The sequence below is a fragment of the Chenopodium quinoa genome, unplaced genomic scaffold, assembly GCF_001683475.1.
Source record: "Chenopodium quinoa cultivar QQ74 unplaced genomic scaffold, ASM168347v1, whole genome shotgun sequence".
Taxonomy (NCBI): domain Eukaryota; kingdom Viridiplantae; phylum Streptophyta; class Magnoliopsida; order Caryophyllales; family Amaranthaceae; genus Chenopodium; species Chenopodium quinoa.
Window position 1 is genome coordinate 7223249 of NW_018744304.1, and position 17410 is coordinate 7240658.

A 17410-nucleotide genomic window follows, 5' to 3' on the forward strand; every position below is an offset into this window, starting at 1 on the left:
ATCTGAGATTAAGATGCGGGGTACCCCGAAGCGGGTGATGATATTCCTCCAATTGAACTTCTGGACTTGATTATCGGTTGTTGTTGACACCGGCTCAGCCTCAACCCACTTGGTGAAATAATCCACCGCTACTATTAGAAATTTCCTTTGTCCCGAGGCTACGGGGAATGGCCCTAGGATGTCCATGCCCCACCGATCAAAGGGTAGGACTGACTGAATACTTGTGAGGACGTTGGCCGGGACATGGGGCATGTCAGCGAACCTTTGGCATTTTTCGCACTTCTTGACAATGTTGGCAGCATCTTCCCTCAGGGTTGGCCAATAGAATCCGGCCCTTAGCACCTTTCCAGCTATAGTCCTTCCACCCTGATGGCTACCACATGCCCCCTCATGAATTTCTCTAAGTACATAATTTCCCTCCTCCGAGGTAATGCACTTCAGCAATGGATGAGTAAAGGATTTTTTTGTAGAGGATCCCATCATGAAGCAAGAACCACTCACTCCGCTTTTTGATCATTTTGAAGTCGGGGGTGTCCTCGGGCAGCTCCCCTTTTAAGCAATGAATGATTTGATCCATCCAAGTTTTCCCTCTATCAATGTCCATGACAGCAGGTCTTTGGGTACTTGGCTTCTCTAATACTTCCCCTATAATATTCCAGGGGGCTATCCCCTCAGCCGAGCTTGCTAATCGGGCAAGAGCATAAGCTTGCTGGTTCTCTGAGCGGGGGATGTGCCTGATCTCGAATATGTCAAATGATCTTGTCAAGCCTTCAGCCTTTTCAAAATAGGCTTTCATGTTCTCCTCCTTCACTTCGAATTCCTTTGTCATTTTCCCCACTATGAGTTGTGAGTCTGAGCATACTTGAACGGATTTTATCTTCATGAATTGGCAAGAGTTTAGCCCCAAGATAAGAGCCTCACACTCAGCTTCATTATTTGATGCATGGAAGGCAAACTTGACTGCATATTCAAACTTCTCTCCCTCCGGGGATATGATGACTAGCCCAGCTCCACTCCCGGCCTTACTAACGACCCATCCACATAAAGAGCCCAAGGGGCGGAGGTGTCAATTGGAGTAGGCCTGTGAGCGCATTCAGCTATGAAGTTGGCTAAGGCTTGGGCCTTGATGGCCTTCCGGGGTTCAAACTCGATTCCGAAATCAGCTAACTGATCTGACCAATCCGTCATTCGGGATGAGTGATTTTTGCTCTCTAGCACTTTCTTGATTGGTTGGTTGGTGAGGACTTTGATCGGGTGTGCTTGAAAGTATGGCTTCAATTTCCTACTTGCCATCACCAAAGCGTACACCACCTTCTCTATGAGAGTATATCGGGTTTCAGCCCCCCTTAGGACAAAATAGACCGGTACTTGGCCTTCATCTCTTTCAGCAACAAGGACCGCACTCAGGGCATAATTCGATATGGCCAAGTACACGAATAATTTTTCCCCGGGGAGGGGGCTAACAAGCTTCGGAGTGTTCATCAGATGTTCCTTCAGCTGCTGGAAAGCTTTCTCAGCTTCTTCATCCCATAAGAACTTAGGCCTCTTGAGGGCCTTGAAAAAAGAAAAACTCTTATCAGCTGATCGGGATAGAAACCTCCCCAATGCGGCCAGACAGCCTGTAAGGCGTTGCACTTCCTTCACATTGCGGGGGGATTCCATGTCAAGAATAGCCTGAATTTTATCGGGGTTGGCATCAATGCCCCGCTGATCAACCATGAAGCCCAAACACTTTCCACCTTGCACCCCAAAGACACACTTGCTGGGGTTAAGCTTCATTTTATATTTTCTAAGGGTTGTGAAGGTTTCCCTTAGATCAGCTATGTGGTCCGGGCTTTCCTTGCTTTCACGATCATATCATCAACATAGGCCTCAACATTCCGACCTAGTTTCCCTTCAAAGATTTTGTTCATCAGACGCTGGTAGGTAGCCCCGACGTTTTTCAGGCCGAAGGGCATCACATTATAGCAATACACCCCTTGGCTAGTGATAAAGGCTGTGTGGGCTTGATCCTTCTCTGTCATGGGGATATGATGATATCCCGCATTGGCATCCATGAAGCTTAGGAGGGCGTGACCAGCGGTCGAATCCACCAACCTATCAATCTTAGGCAAAGGATGATCGTCCTTCGGGCATGCCTTGTTTAAATATGTAAAATCCACACACATACGCCAAGAACCGTTGGGCTTCCTAACCAGCACCACATTGGATAACCACTCGGTGTATTGGCATTCTCGAATGAAACCCGCTTCGAGAAGCTTTTCAACCTCAGCAGTTGCGGCTTTGTTTCTCTCCGGCCCAGCATGTCGGAGTTTTTGCTTGACGAGCTTGTAGCCCTCCTTGATGTTCAGCTCATGAGTCATTACCTCGGGATCTATGCCCGGCATTTCATCTGCTGTAAAAGTGAAGATGTCTTTGTACTCTCTAAGTACTTGAATGATTTCTTCCCTGAGCTAGGGGTCCAAGTTCTTTCCCACCCTTACGGTCCGAGCGGGATCATCCCCTAAGGGTATGCTCTCATCTTCTTCAATAGGCCTAGGCCTACCGTACTGCTTTGGATTCTCAGCCATGTAAATGCTCATGATCGGGTGTTGAGGTTCATCAATTTCCATCGCTTTCCTCTTGGCCCCCTTGTCCTCTTGATTGACGGAGCTCTCAGGTGACTTCAAGCTATCTACATAGCATTTTCTTCCCTCGAACTGATCTCCAAATATCTTGCCCACCGATCTCTCATCGGTCTCGAATTGGAGGAGTAAGTGATAGGTTGAGATGGCAGCCTTGACCCTATTGAGAAGGGGTCGTCCAAGAATCATGTTATATGGCAGAGGGGTATCCACAACTAAGAAGGTGTGAACCAAGCTTCTCCCCTTCTTCTTTTCCCCCAAACGAACAGGAAGCTTGATTGTTCCTAAGGGGTACACATGATGCCCCCCAAATTCCACTAAGGGTTTCTCCAGGGGTGTAAGGTCACCTCTTCCAAAACGCATCTGCTCGATGCATTTCCATGTGATGATATCTGCTGAACTTCCACTATCTACTAAGATCTTCTTCACCTTAGCATTGGCCACCTTCATATGAATCATTGGCCACCTTCATATGAATCACTAAGGGGTCATCATGAGGCCTTTGAATCTTCTTTCCTTTGTCATCCCCGAATACCATGAGGGGGTCCTTCGGGGTAGACGAGGGAGTGCCGATATCATAGATGGGCTCTTCGAGCGACCGCAACTGACTTTTGCGTTTCCTGTTAGACAAACCCCCGGAGGCAAACCCTCCGGCTATGACATTGATGCTTAAGTTAGTGTCAGCTGAGCTATGGGCTTCCTGCACTTCTTTGGCGGCCTTGCTTTGCTTATCCTTCGGGGGGGACTTGAGATATCTGTTAAGCTTTCCTTCTCCAGCTAGCTTGTCAAGGGCTCTCTTGAGCTCTCTGCAGTTCCAGGTGGTATGACCACACTCCTTGTGGTATTCACACCAAAGCTTCTTGTTCCTCTGCTCTATCGGCGTGTTCATGGGGTTAGTCTTAGGAAGAATAGCCTTGTGCTTTATGTCCAAATAGATCTCACGCCTATCAGCATTGTACTTAAGTCCTTCATCATCACTCTCAGCCCTCCTCGGCCTTCTATTCCTGTTGTCATGGTATTTATCTTCTTGTTTCCTCTTCCCCTTGTTGTTTGCTACGGGTGCCTTGCACACCTCACTAGCTTCAATGATCCTTTCAGCTCTCTCCATGGCTTCAGAGAAGGTGCTCACCTTGTCATGGACAAGTTCAAACTTCAGCTTGTTAGACTTGAGCCCGAAGAGAAGGGCTGTGAAAGCAACATTGTCTTGGAGGTTGGGGATGAGTTGAGACTTGGTATTGAACCTCTTGATGTAGTCCTTAAGACTTTCATTCTCCCCTTGCTTCACCGTCATCAAATGAACGCTAGTCTTTGTTTGCCTACTCCCAGCGATGAAGTGCTTTTTGAACTAAGTGGCTAACATGTCAAACGTTCTTATGCTCCCGGGGGTGAGGTTGTTGAACCATGTCTGAGCTATGCCCTTGAGAGTAGTAGGGAAGAACCTACACCATGAGGCCTCACACCCGGTTCGGACTCCCATCTGTGCTTTGTAAGCGTTCAGATGGTCTGTTGGGTCCGTCTTTCCATCATAAGGGTCCAAGGTAGGCATCTTGACCTTAGGAGGAATAGGGGTATTCATTATCTCCTGGCTGAAGGGGGTGATGTTCTTGACAATCCCGAGCCTCTGTGGCCTGGGGGAGGAAGGACGCTCGGGGCTTTTTCTTACTGAACGAGCGGGCTGATCGGTTCCTCTTCTTGGTCTGGAAGTAGCTGAGTGAATCATGCTATCTCGGTACCTTGTTGACCCATGCCGAGAGTGAACTCTAGTTCGACCTCTCTGGGGGGGGTTGTTATCTTCCTTGGAGTTCTCCCTCCTGGAGTTGATTATCTCTCGGGCATCTAGAGTGCCATCCTTTAGCCTTCGGTCATTGATGATCTCTCTAGCATCCCTTGGCCTGCTTGGCTGCCTTGTCTCCCGCTGGGGGTCAGGGGACTGATTGGGCTGAGAGCGACGAGATGTCTGATGCTGAGGCCGAGAGGAGGCTTGATGGAGATGGGACATGTGAGGCGGAGGATTAGGCTGTGGAGCGCTCCCCTGCCTGCCTTGCCCCACCCCTTGATTGATAAGTGCCATGAGGCTTTCCTCCAAGTTTTTGTTGATCTGGGCTGCCAGCTGGTCCAAGTCCGGCGAGTGACCACCTGGGGGCTGTTCACTTCTCTCTCAGGTTCACTACGAGCCCTAGGTATAATCTCCTCGACTATGTGAGCATTCCTAGCCGAGAGAATTGGAGCTTGCCTAGTAGCATCTTGATGAGTGCTGCGGGGACGCCTAGTGTTCACCATGACTTCTTGTTAGTTATCCCCATAGACGGCGCCACCAGTTTCTGGAAACAGAATGCTCCTGGGAGTCTTAGGGTAGTAAGGGTAATCAAGATGTCATAGAGTTATGTCCAATGAATGTCCGAATTTCCCTCACCTATGCCTTGCTGTCCGAGAGCTAGGCCTGCAAAAGAGAAAGAAGGTTAACTGCCCCGGGGGTGTGACCCGAGAAATCCCTTCCGATGCTTAAGTCAGCGAATGTACTTTTTAGAGAGAGAAAGTAGAGAGAGAAAGTAGAGAGAGAAAGAGTACTTTAGAGAGAGAAAGCAGAGAGAGAGGATTAGAGAATTAGGAAAAAATTACCATCATCAATGATTGGAGAGCTATTTATAGATGTACTCTCAGGTGGAAGAGGTTGTACTTAATTGGACAGATTAGGGGTAAATCCGTACTTTGCTCTAACTAATGATGGGCTGCATCATGGAGGGGTATTTTTCTAATTCTAGGTCACTGGGCTTAGGACAATTGACTAGCCCCAAACAGAATCCACCAAAAATCAAACTTATTATATAAATTGCTGCAAATGAAGATTGTCAAACTTATAGGTGTGAAAATTTTCTTTCCGACTACTCTACCAAAAATCTCGAATCCTCATAATCATAAGAAAAATGTAAAGGCTAATATGACAGAAAGACATTACAAAATGACATTGCATTCTTAATCTTCTTTTTAATAAAGTTACATAGGAGATTTCTTTATATAATACTAGGTTAGGTCCCGTGCCACGCACGGAAACTTTTATTATTATATCAACTCAGCAATTTTACACTATTTTAGTTAATGTAAAAAACATTATCTACTAATATTGTGAAATAAACTACCAAAATATTTATTGAAATAATCTCAGAAGATCCAATTAGCTTTTATGCATTTGATCATATAATTATATTTATATATTTCAGTGGGATGCCGTTATTTTCTTTTCAATTAAATAAATTTTTTAAGCTATAGATCTATCTCGTGAAATAATTCAATTCCCTTTGTACTCACTGCTAAAATCACGCTATTATTTTATCTCAAATCAAGCCATTTACAATATTAATCTATATTTTTTGAATAATGTATTATTTCTTTATTCAATCTTTTTCTTGTTATGAACTCTAATTGAATATAGGTTTTTTTTTTTTTTTTTTTTTTTTTTTTTTTGAAAAACGAATATCGGTATGTTTTAATTATGTTTTGGCAATATCTTATACAAATATTAAAAAAAAAAATTATTAGTAATCAATCAATATATCATGTAGTTACTGGTATGTTTATTACTTGTGTGTAGTTATTGTTTATTAAGATAATTAGCTTGGAAAAATAATTTATATTAATATTTTATTATTATTATGGGTTGTATTATAATCTATGATATTTTTCCTAGTGTTGTGATTGATTTTTTATTCTTTCTAAATTAAAGATTTAGACAATAATTAATTTTTGACAATTAAGGCAATTGACTTATTAGTCAATTTTTTTTACCTCATTAAAAATTTACTTATTTAGCGCTTTTCAAAAAAAAAAAAAAATTAAAGACACACCAGGAGACGACACGTGTCATTGTTGGTGTGTCTTTTAGTATATAGTTATTGATCTTGATATACTTTAGCAAGATTAGATTATTTGATTTAATTAAAAATAATAATAAAATTTATTATTATTATTATTATTGCAATGAAATCATAAATCTTCTATTTCAAATATCAAATTTTCAATGACAATAGATGAAAAATACCAAAACATGATAATTTACACATGTGTCTTAAATAGCAAGGTTACACTTAGGTATAGTTTGGTAGTACCTTGTAGGAAAATCTTCCCAAAGTTGAAATTTTTTCTATCCTAAAATCATCTCATCTGCTAGGAATAATTAAATATTACCAAGGAAAAATCATAGCCTTATTTTGAAAAATTTAAGTGACGAAATATATGGAGTGATATACAATACTATCATTTAATTTGAGATTAGACCTTTACCAAGGAAAAATGATTGCCTTGTTTGAGAAAACTATTTTGAGAAAATTAAGTGATGAACTACATAGAGTAAAATATGTACTATATCGTTTAATTTGAGTTTAAACACCTTTAAAGATGAAGAGTTTTGACTAGTGAAGATTTTGTGGGGTTATCACAACATCATCACAAATACTAAAACTCCAAACTTTGTGTTCATGCAACTCTTTTGTTTTACCACCAAAAAGGAGCCATGAATATGTTTATTGATATTATATTACATCATGTCATTTTCAACAAAAAAAATTTGGGCATTAAATTTGGTAGAGAAGAAAATGAAATATAACAAGAGTAAGCTTACTTTCATAAAATAGACACCCAAAAAAAATGACATTTTGAAAGCAAAAAAGTAGTAGTCACACACTAACACAGTATTACAGTAACATGACTTGAAAAAAACTGATTTAATTAAATTTTGTTGTTTTTCAATCTTATATTATACGTGAGTCCCACAAACATCATACTATGTGTGGGACCCAGATCTACAAAATAATCTGAGCCAGTATGGAAAGAGAAAACTCACTCAATTTCATTTTCATTTTTAGTGCAAACCCCCATTTCTCTTCTTCACCTCCAAACAAAACCTCTAATTTTCCCTTCTTTCTCTCTCTTAAAATGCTCTATTTTTTGAGTTAGGGTTTTTAATCATTAATACCCATTTTCCCTCAAGCTGGGATTTTTTTTCAGGTACTGTTAATTTGATTTTTCTTTTTCCCATATTTTAGATAATTTTTTTTAAATTTTTTTTTTGTGGGTTTATAATGTTGATTTTTTTAAGAATAATTTTAGTTGGGTTTTTTATGTTCTTGTAATTGGGGTTGTTTATTTGATAGTTGTTGTGATATAGTTTTGGAATTTGCTTCTTTTTTGAAGGGCATTTTTTGTGGGTTGTTCATTTTTTACGCTATTATTTGTGCTTTTTTTATCAATTAATTTGGTTCTGGTTTCTAGGATAAATGATGGGTAATTAAGATCTGCAGATGGGATTATCTGTTACATAGTTTTGCTGAAATTTGAATTAGTATATATGTCATTATCTGCAGTAAAGCTGGTATCTTTTTCATAATTTGAGCTAATTATTTGGGGGAAAGAATTTCTCTTTTTTGGTTTCTTGCATTTGTGTTTTTATCTATTAATAAAGCTCATTTGATTAATTGAACTGTATTAGCTTGTTTGCCCTTGTTTCTTTATGTTAGGCAACTGTAGTTGTGATTGATTTGTTTACAGTCCAAATTTCTTGCTTTGATATGGGTTAATGTTCTGCTCTACCTAAGATATCGTTTCAATGTTTTCGACACGATTGGTGCCTCGGTGGATAGGGATTTTAGAAATGTTATGGGTATAATACGCAAAAGAAGTACATTTGACTTGTGATTTTTACTTTTTACCTATGCTTGTAATTTTGAAAATCAGCACTGATATAACAAATTTAGTTGGCCAAATGTTGGCAGAATTGCTTTAAGACTGTTCTTATGTAAACATACCTTCTCCTGTAAAATTATCTCAGTGGGTTTTTTCTTTGTTTAGAGTAGCAGAGAGAAAGAGGGGGGGGGGGGGGGAGGGACAGTGGTTGGAACTCGGATGTAATGTAACAAATGTAACCGGCTTTAGCTTTTGTGGTGCATAAACAATAGTTTTTAGATTGTCAAAAGGAAGATAAAAAAAGTGTATGATCATCCCTCTAATACGAATATTAGAAATGAATGCATTGTTTTTACTGATGATCGATTTTGGAATTTTCTAACCGTTTTTAATTATTATTTGGTAATTTGTAGATTTTTGTTAGAATGTTTAGCACACGTACCTCCTAATCTTCATATACATAGGTATGTTTCAGCAGCTTGATGATTGACTCATCACACTATGTTTGTGCATTTCTTTAACAGGATTATTATTTTGCAATCAGAAGTACCTGGATGATTTTAGCGTCATTCATGATTATGTCGTTAGAAAACTGTGGCAGCACTCTTGTTTTATAGTTCAGATGCTTCTTTTGGAGTAGAATGGTATGATACAAACTCTTGCCCTTTTTCTGTGCCATAATTTTCGTTCAGTATGGCACACGTGAGTTTGTTTCCCGGTAATTGTGAAATTGTTGAAATAGAAGAGGAGTTTAATCCAGGAGAAAATTATAGGGGTAAGAATTATTTGACGTCTGAATCGAAAAGAGAGGAAAAGGACTCTAGATCTCTTGCCTCAAATTCTGGGAACATCAGTTCTCTAGAGGATGATCTCAATCAACTATTTGAGATGTTCAATCGCAGAGTTTCATCGCATGGGTCCCCTCATCCTAGCCAACCTGGGACATCAAGGAAGAATGCTTCAAAAAAGCCTGTCAAATCAGGTGGTTCATTTTCGCCTGGACATGGAGTTTCAGATCGTGTCAATCTAAAGCAGGCACTTAGGGGATTGTGCCTTTCTCAGGCTTCTGAAATGGCAGCCATGAAACGCTCTTCAAAATCAGGCACATCAGAAGCTGGAAGGATATCGACTAGGTACCGTAATGTAGTTGAAGACAGTGTATCTGATCATTCCCAAGATGATGGCCGAGGGGGCATGCTCGAGATATCACTTGTTCCTGAGGAAGAAACTTTTAACACTTTCCGAAACATCCGTGGAAAGTCACCAGCATCAGATTATTGCTTTTCTAACCGAAGTTCTCTTACAGAAAGAGAAACTGGATTCACCCTAATGTCAAAAAATGAAAAAGGTTTTGAGTCAAATTACTATAGCAATCAAGTATGGAGGTCTGATCAACCTGTATCTGTATCGTCTCCATCATCTCCTCATGTTGATGACAGCATCCCTGACACAGGTCATAGTATTTTGACTCAGAAAGGAATAAATATGCCGTCAACTAAAATGAAGAATCAAGCAGGAAACACTGAATTATTGCAGCAGCACATGTTTCTATTGCAGAAAGAGAAGCATGCTTCTTCAAAGTCTTCACCACGTATTAGCAATGAGAAGGGTTCTGTGGAACTTGCTCGAAATGGTCCAGCACATAGGGAGGTAATTGCAGTTGGTGCCCGGAACCAAATGTCAAAGGTTGGTATGGAGCGCAGGGAGGAAAATACACATTCTTTGCGTCATTTTGATCTCCTTGAAAAAGCCGGAGAGCATAGCAAGAGCAGCATGACAGAGATTCTTAAACTTTCTGCCTCAACTGATCTTGTAAGTCAAACACCTTTGACGGGGTCACTGCTGGATGAGAATCATGTGCTTCTTCAATCCTCTTCTGGTGATGGAAATATCCCTTTGGAATATGCTAGGAATGTGGCAGAGGAAAAAGAAATGATTTCTGTGTCAACTGAAGCTGGGAATGAACAGGTGCATCCAATGCACGAGGATGATCATGCTGATATGAGCTCTCCACATCGTCCTGACCTTGGTGATAAAGCTTTGGGTGCAAGCAGCAGTAATCCAGCACCTAATAAGGTGGTAAGCAAAGAAGCTACTGGAAAATCAGCAAAACTGGGGGCCGGTAAGAAGATCAGCTCCAAGACTGTATCCTCAACTGGCTCCCCAAAAAAGAAAAAAGGAAACAAGTCTACTAGAAATGCGCAGCATCTGGTCAAACCTCTTATCAAGACTAAGAATTTGATTAAGAGGAAGTCGAAGAAGAAGATGAACTCAAATAATAGCTTAAAAAAACGTGCGAAGTGAATTCAATAATGACTTGTTTTCAGGCCCAAATCCAATTGTATGTCCGAGATGCCAGTGTGTAGTGACAGAAACCTGGAAAGAATCCAATCAAGAGTCTTTGGTATCCCAGCAGGAGTCTCCGTTATCCCAACAAGAGTCTCCACAAACCCATCAAGATTCTCATGTATCCCATCAAGAGTCTCCTGTGCTCTTTCAGGACTCACCAGTATCTCCCTTTGCAAGTCTCAGTGCTGAAATTAGCTCAGGCAATGTTATATCAGATGTTAGCACACTTGGACCAAGTCCCGATAGCACAAACCAAGAGACAGCTATTGCTGAATCTAGCGGCAACTCAAAATTGAAATACAAGGGGGAATTCACTCAGAGTTCAAAAGACAGCCCTGGTGAATGTAGCAGTAGCACAAGTATTAGTGAAGAAAGCATTTTGAGCAGGCCCAGCTTTTGTGATCGGCCACACATGTCTAAGGATGTAAGGTGGGAAGCGGTTCGTCATGTGAGGTTTCAGCATGGAACTTTAGGCTTGAGACATTTCAATCTTTTAAAGAAGCTTGGCTGTGGAGATATTGGAACTGTTTATCTTGCTGAGCTCATTGGTACAAACTGTCTATTTGCTATAAAGGTCATGGACAATGAATTTTTGGCTAGAAGGAAGAAAATAGCGAGGGCACAAACAGAGAAGGATATACTGAGAATGCTGGATCATCCTTTTCTTCCTACTCTATATTGCCAGTTTACGTCAGATAACTTGTCATGTTTAGTTATGGAGTATTGTCCAGGGGGTGATTTACATGTTCTCCGGCAAAGACAGCCTGGCAGGTGTTTTACAGAACAAGCTGCAAGGTAATGTCATAATTTTATTTATTTATTTATTTGTTTTTGCTATCTCCCCCACTCCTTGTATAAAATGATGCCAATTAACATATACTTCATACTTCAAAACAGACAGTACTACACGGGTACACCTGTATCCCCTCTATAACTTTTCTAGCCGCTAAACAAACCTGCTACGAGTTTATGACCAAAATCCTTGGAAGTAATGCAACTATATGATGCTAGTGAATTCATGATGCCACTCTCATCTTTCCAATACACCCATGATATACCTAGTCTCATACAGGTTCATAGGTCTGTAAATTATTGAGACTGCTTTACAAAGAGCCATTCAAAGCTCTGCGTAATCTTACTTCATTTTTTTCTAGAGAAGGGGGTTGAATTCTAGGTATTGGCTATACGTTCTGAAGTAGCTTAATACTTAATGGTAACTGCATATTTCATGCTGCATTGCTGCTTGTACAACTTACTGGCTGAATGCAAGTTGTGTCAAGTTTTTAAATATTAATCGTGTTACATCCTTGACCGTGTGCTTTGTTTCTTGTGAGAGGGTCATATATGTCATGAGGCTCTCAATTTGAACTTTCATATTATTCTGTAATGACTAAATATTGTTAGTATTTGTAACGAGGTTAGATTTATGAAACCTTGTTTTATAATGCAACATTTTATTTGCAGATTTTACGTTGCTGAAGTACTCCTTGCATTAGAGTACCTCCACATGCTTGGAGTTATCTATCGAGACTTGAAGCCTGAAAACATTTTAGTCCGAGAAGATGGGCATATCATGCTGTCAGATTTTGACCTCTCACTCCGATGTGCTGTTAGTCCGACTCTTCTGGTTTCATCATCGATGTCAGAGACCTCAAGAAAGGTCTCCCGTCCATGTGTTGATTCACGATGTGTACAGCCTCTCTGCATTGAACCTTCCTTTCAATTGACATGCTTTACTCCTAGGCTATTAGCCTCTTCCAAATCCTCTAAATTGAGGAAAATGAAATCTGATGTCGCTGCTGAGATGAGACCACTGCTGCAGTTAGTAGCAGAGCCCACCGCAGCACGGTCCAACTCTTTTGTTGGTACCCATGAATATTTGGCCCCTGAAATTATAAAAGGAGATGGTCATGGGAGTGCTGTTGATTGGTGGACTTATGGTATCTTCCTTTATGAACTGCTTTACGGTAGAACACCATTTAAGGGAGCTGGGAATGAAGAAACCCTGGCTAATGTTTTACTCCAGACCTTGAAATTTCCGGATAGTCCCCTTGTTAGCCTTCAAGCTAGGGATCTAATATCTTCCCTATTAGCAAAGGATCCAGATAATCGCTTAGGAACTGAAAGAGGTGCTGCTGAGATAAAGCAGCACCCGTTCTTCGAGGGGCTGAACTGGGCATTGATACGATGTGCTGTACCCCCTGAGCTTCCTGAGTATCGGAGCTATGGGATGCCTAAAGTTGCATCATTAGAAAAAAATAACAAATACGCGGAGTACAGTTCTGGCTCTGGTTCTGCAGAGCATTTAGAGTTTGAGGTGTTTTAGCATGTCTTTTCCACATAATGTTTGTATTCAAGTATAGCCTTTATAATGTAAAGTTTTGTTATATGGTACAGTTCATTTTTACAGCAAGACATTGAGAAGAGTGGCTCTTGTGTCATTTTATGACCCTCTTAAAAGAACTGGCAAATTGCTTGAAGGTTACAATAAAATTTTGTTCAGCTGGCAATTACTTGATGCCTTGTTCAGATTATTCATTTTATTAGTGTAGCCCCTCTATGTTTGCCTTAATTGTTGTAATGGTATTATTGATTTCATTAATGTTTCATTTGGTAGAAATTGCAACAATTTGACATTTTCTATTCATATTCTAACTTAAGCTAATATTTTTTTATATAATTGTTTAAAAAGTAAATGTTGCTATGTAAAAATGTTGCGAGAATATACAATATTAAATTTTGTTCTGAGAAATATCAATATTTTTTTTTTTGACGGGTACTTGTATAATTTTACTTATAAAACTTCAGAGATATATTGACAATAGTTGCACATTAGCAAATATAAAAGTCGTTGCAAGTACAACATAAATACTTCATATAAATATCTAGTATGAGTATGTATTAAAAATATGGGAAATTCTCAATGATGACCCTAAACATTGCAAAGTTTTACCTACATCCCGGGATAGGGAACACTATATGCACCCCCCACTAGGGATGTAAACGAACCGAGCCGAGCCAAGCCGAGCCAAGTACTATCTTGTTCATGTTCAAGTTCATTTAACTTAGGCGAATCCGAGTACGATCCCGAGCTTTCAAGCGAGCTCAAAAATCTGTTCAAGTTCGACTCATTTAGTACAACATATGTTCACGAACAGTTCATGAATAGCTCATTTATTAAACAAGTAGATAAACGAGTAGATAAATGAACGAGCTTAATAATAAATGAGCTTTTATAACATGCTTTGCACTTTTGACATTTGAAAATCTGAAAAGAAATATAATAATTAAACCTTAATTATAAACTTAAGAGTTATAACTTAATAATTGTGAATAAATCAATAATTCATGAACATAAATAAACGAGTAGTTTGTGAACATAAATAAACGAGCTGTTCATGAACTAATCTGAACGAGTATATCTATGTTCATGTTCAACCTCATTTATTAAACGAGTCTCAAAATATGTTCAAGCTCGGCTCATTTATTAAATAAATGAACATGAACAAGCTTCAACCGAGCTCAAACCCGAGTAGTTTATTGATTGGCTTGGTTCATTACACCCCTACCCCTACCCCCACCCTCCGCACATGCCCCACCCTTCCTCTGTTTACATGAACTAGTAAATTTTTTTAATATGTTCATTTTTGTATTGATAAATGTTCATTTTTATATCATTAGATGATCATTTTTTTTAACAAGAAGTATGTTGTTCAAATTAATAAATTTTCTTAACTGTATTTTTAGAATTTCTTATAAATCAAAATGAGAGCAAATTTATGTATAAGGATTACTGCAGTTATGAATGTTTTTATTACAAGAAGTATTGCAGCATCAAATGTCATTTTTATTTATTCATGTTCAACAAATGTTCATTTTTGTATCATCAAATGTGCATTTCAAGAGCTTTGTGTAAGTAATATATTAAGATATATGCAAATACATACGTCTTGTATGTCCAATTTAAAATAAATTAAATTACAATAATTACACATTTCTATATTGTTACATGTAATAGCTTGAAAGTGAATCTTTAAATCCTAAATGTACATATGTGTCTTATTAAATGAACTTTATTTAATACATTTGGTATAATAAAGTGTTTTTATATCTTCCTAGTTGCACCTCTAATCATATGATATTTGTGTGTTTCCTTGAAAAATATAATCTGAGCACAATATATATGTCGCCTTCAACTTCCTTACTTTTTTTTTTTTTTTTTTTACAGGTTCAACTTTCTTACTTGATTATATATATATATATATATATATATATATATATATATATATATATATATATATATATATATATATATACACTCTTTTTTTTTTGCAACGAAAATAAACACACTATAGATTAATAAAATATTTCAATATGACAATGAAAAAGTATAAAATCGAAATGAACATATGTTTATAAACGAACATGTACTAAATTTCAAATGAACAATTGTTAATATGAAAAAGAACATAAATCAAAATCTAAATGAATGTCTATTAATGTGTAAATAACTATTAATAATCAAATAAGTCAAAATACAACTTAGGAAAAATTGTCAGAAACTACACGCTTAATAGGGGTATTTGTGAACAACTACCTGCTAAAATTTTTTATCAAAAAAACTACCCCTTAAATTTAAAAACTTAGAGTGGCATTACCCATTTCAACTTTCCGACAACAAACTCCGACATGTGGGCCTCACTTGTTCAATTCCCTCCAAAAAGACACGACACAATGACAAATTCGACCTTAATTCGTAACCCTAGGGTAACCAATTTGAATTAAAAGCAACAAATTCAACCAATTTTAAATTATTTCCAATTTCTAATAAGAGCCCTAATTTTGCTAATTGTTACACCCTAACATCAAAATTCATAAGTAATGGAATAAAAGAGGAGAATTACTTATGAATTGCATACCCAACTTGTTTTCAAATCCTCAATTAGGGATTTTCAGAGAAAATTGAACAAGTGGGGCCCACTCGCCGGAATTTGTTAGCGAAAAGTTGAAATGAGTAGTGCTACTCTAAGTTTTTAAATTTAGGGGGTAATTTTTTTAATACAATTTTATAACGAGTAGTTGTTCACAAATACCCTTAGTAAGCGTGTAGTTCCAGACAATTTTTCCTACAACTTAATATTGAACAACAATTCCAATTGACATACAATAATCATTAATTGTTTGAGATGTAATTCCCCAGCATTGCCGAGTCTTATTTTCTTTACTGTATGTATGATCTGGGAATTGAGCTCTTAATTTTATAAATTTGGCATGTAATTTTTGAAAGACAACATTTCTATTGGAAAGTAGGCTAACATGTGACCATCGTGTAAAAGCATCAATTAAAACTATGAAATATCAAAATGGTCCACATGTCGAATAAATTGACCCGGCCCACAAATATCCCCTTGAATTCTTTCTAAGTATTTTGAAGATTCAATAGCAATTTTGTTCATATATGGCCTTATTATAAATTTTTCAAGTGAATATGCAGAGCCCGTTAACATGGTTGCTAAACGTAACCTCTCTTTACTTAATGCACCCTCTCAAAAACCCAATATTACCCCTTTTTCCTTTCTTTCTCCTTTCTCTTTTCATGTTTCTTTCCTTCATTGTTATTAACATCGATTAATGAAATTTAATCATCATCACTTAAATTAAATTTACGAAACATAATATATATGAAAAATTGTGCACAAGAAATTAGAAATCGATTTCATTCAATCATATGGTTTCATATAACAGGGATGATGTAGAGTGAATTATTTCATTCAATTTGTGTGAAACAATGAATACTATTGGTCAATTTGTATGTAACAGTGCATACTTTTTCTTCAAATTGTATGAAGTAGAAGTTCCTATTTCAGTCATGTCGTTGCACAAATTACAATTGTCAATTTTGGAAAAAATTGTTAACTTTTTTTTACATTATGTTCATATTTATTTGGTCAAATCAAGAATCGGAAACTACACTTATAGTGAATTGTAAAAGCAAGAGAGAAATAATGATATTGAATTCATTTGATCGAATGCACTTGCAATGACCAACTTAAATAATTCATATGAATACATAGTGTGCCATACGATATATATATTTGAAAATCATATGCAATTCAATATTAATCTTTCAATTATTTTAAAGATAATTATCATATTTTTATAATACTTGGCTACTTAGCCAGGAAACCTAAAGTTTTGATGAATGGTATAAGTAAGGGGTAGAGGTGTTGTGTTAGTAAAGAGAGGTTATGTTTAAATTTTTTTTTTTATTTATTAATCTAATGAGTTTTTTTTTATCTACTTATTTAAAGTTTAATCTAAATTTTCAAAAAAAAAAAAAAAAAAAAAATTACTATAATAATTTGATTTGGTATTTAAAAAAAAATATTTTTTTTAATTTATCTAATTTTTGAATTATTTATTTATTTTGAAATAAAATGAATCTAATTATTTATTTTATTTTCTTAACTTCTTTGCTTGTTTCATATTATCGGTGATATTTGGGTAGCTTTAGAAAGGGCGTATAGGATAGATTATTTCTTTCTATATGCATTGTCTTTTGTCTTTTTATTTTTGTATGAAGTGATTGTGTAAGTTATTTAATTTGTGTATGTTTTATGTAATGGTGCAAGCTTGAGTGCATGTGATCACTTAGTATCATGTTTAAGGATTAAAGCATGTAATATGGAATGGAATGAGATGTTTTGTGAAATGTGATAAATGATTTGTTTATGTGAAGCATGTAATTATGTGTCTATTAT

At 37.4% G+C, this 17410-nt stretch overlaps 1 protein-coding gene and 1 pseudogene across 1 annotated transcript; one reads left to right on the top strand and one right to left on the bottom strand.

Moving 5' to 3' along the window:
• Positions 1 to 2453: 2453 nt before the first annotated feature.
• Positions 2454 to 3915, bottom strand: LOC110695873. Its single transcript, XM_021873099.1, has 2 exons — positions 3160 to 3915; positions 2454 to 3068 (listed from the first exon to the last, which is right to left on the bottom strand). Exons 1-2 carry the CDS (start codon positions 3913 to 3915, stop codon positions 2454 to 2456), a joined length of 1371 nt encoding a protein of 456 aa, XP_021728791.1.
• Positions 3916 to 7447: 3532 nt separating this feature from the next.
• On the top strand, positions 7448 to 13168 carry LOC110695781 (annotated as a pseudogene).
• Positions 13169 to 17410: the final 4242 nt, after the last annotated feature.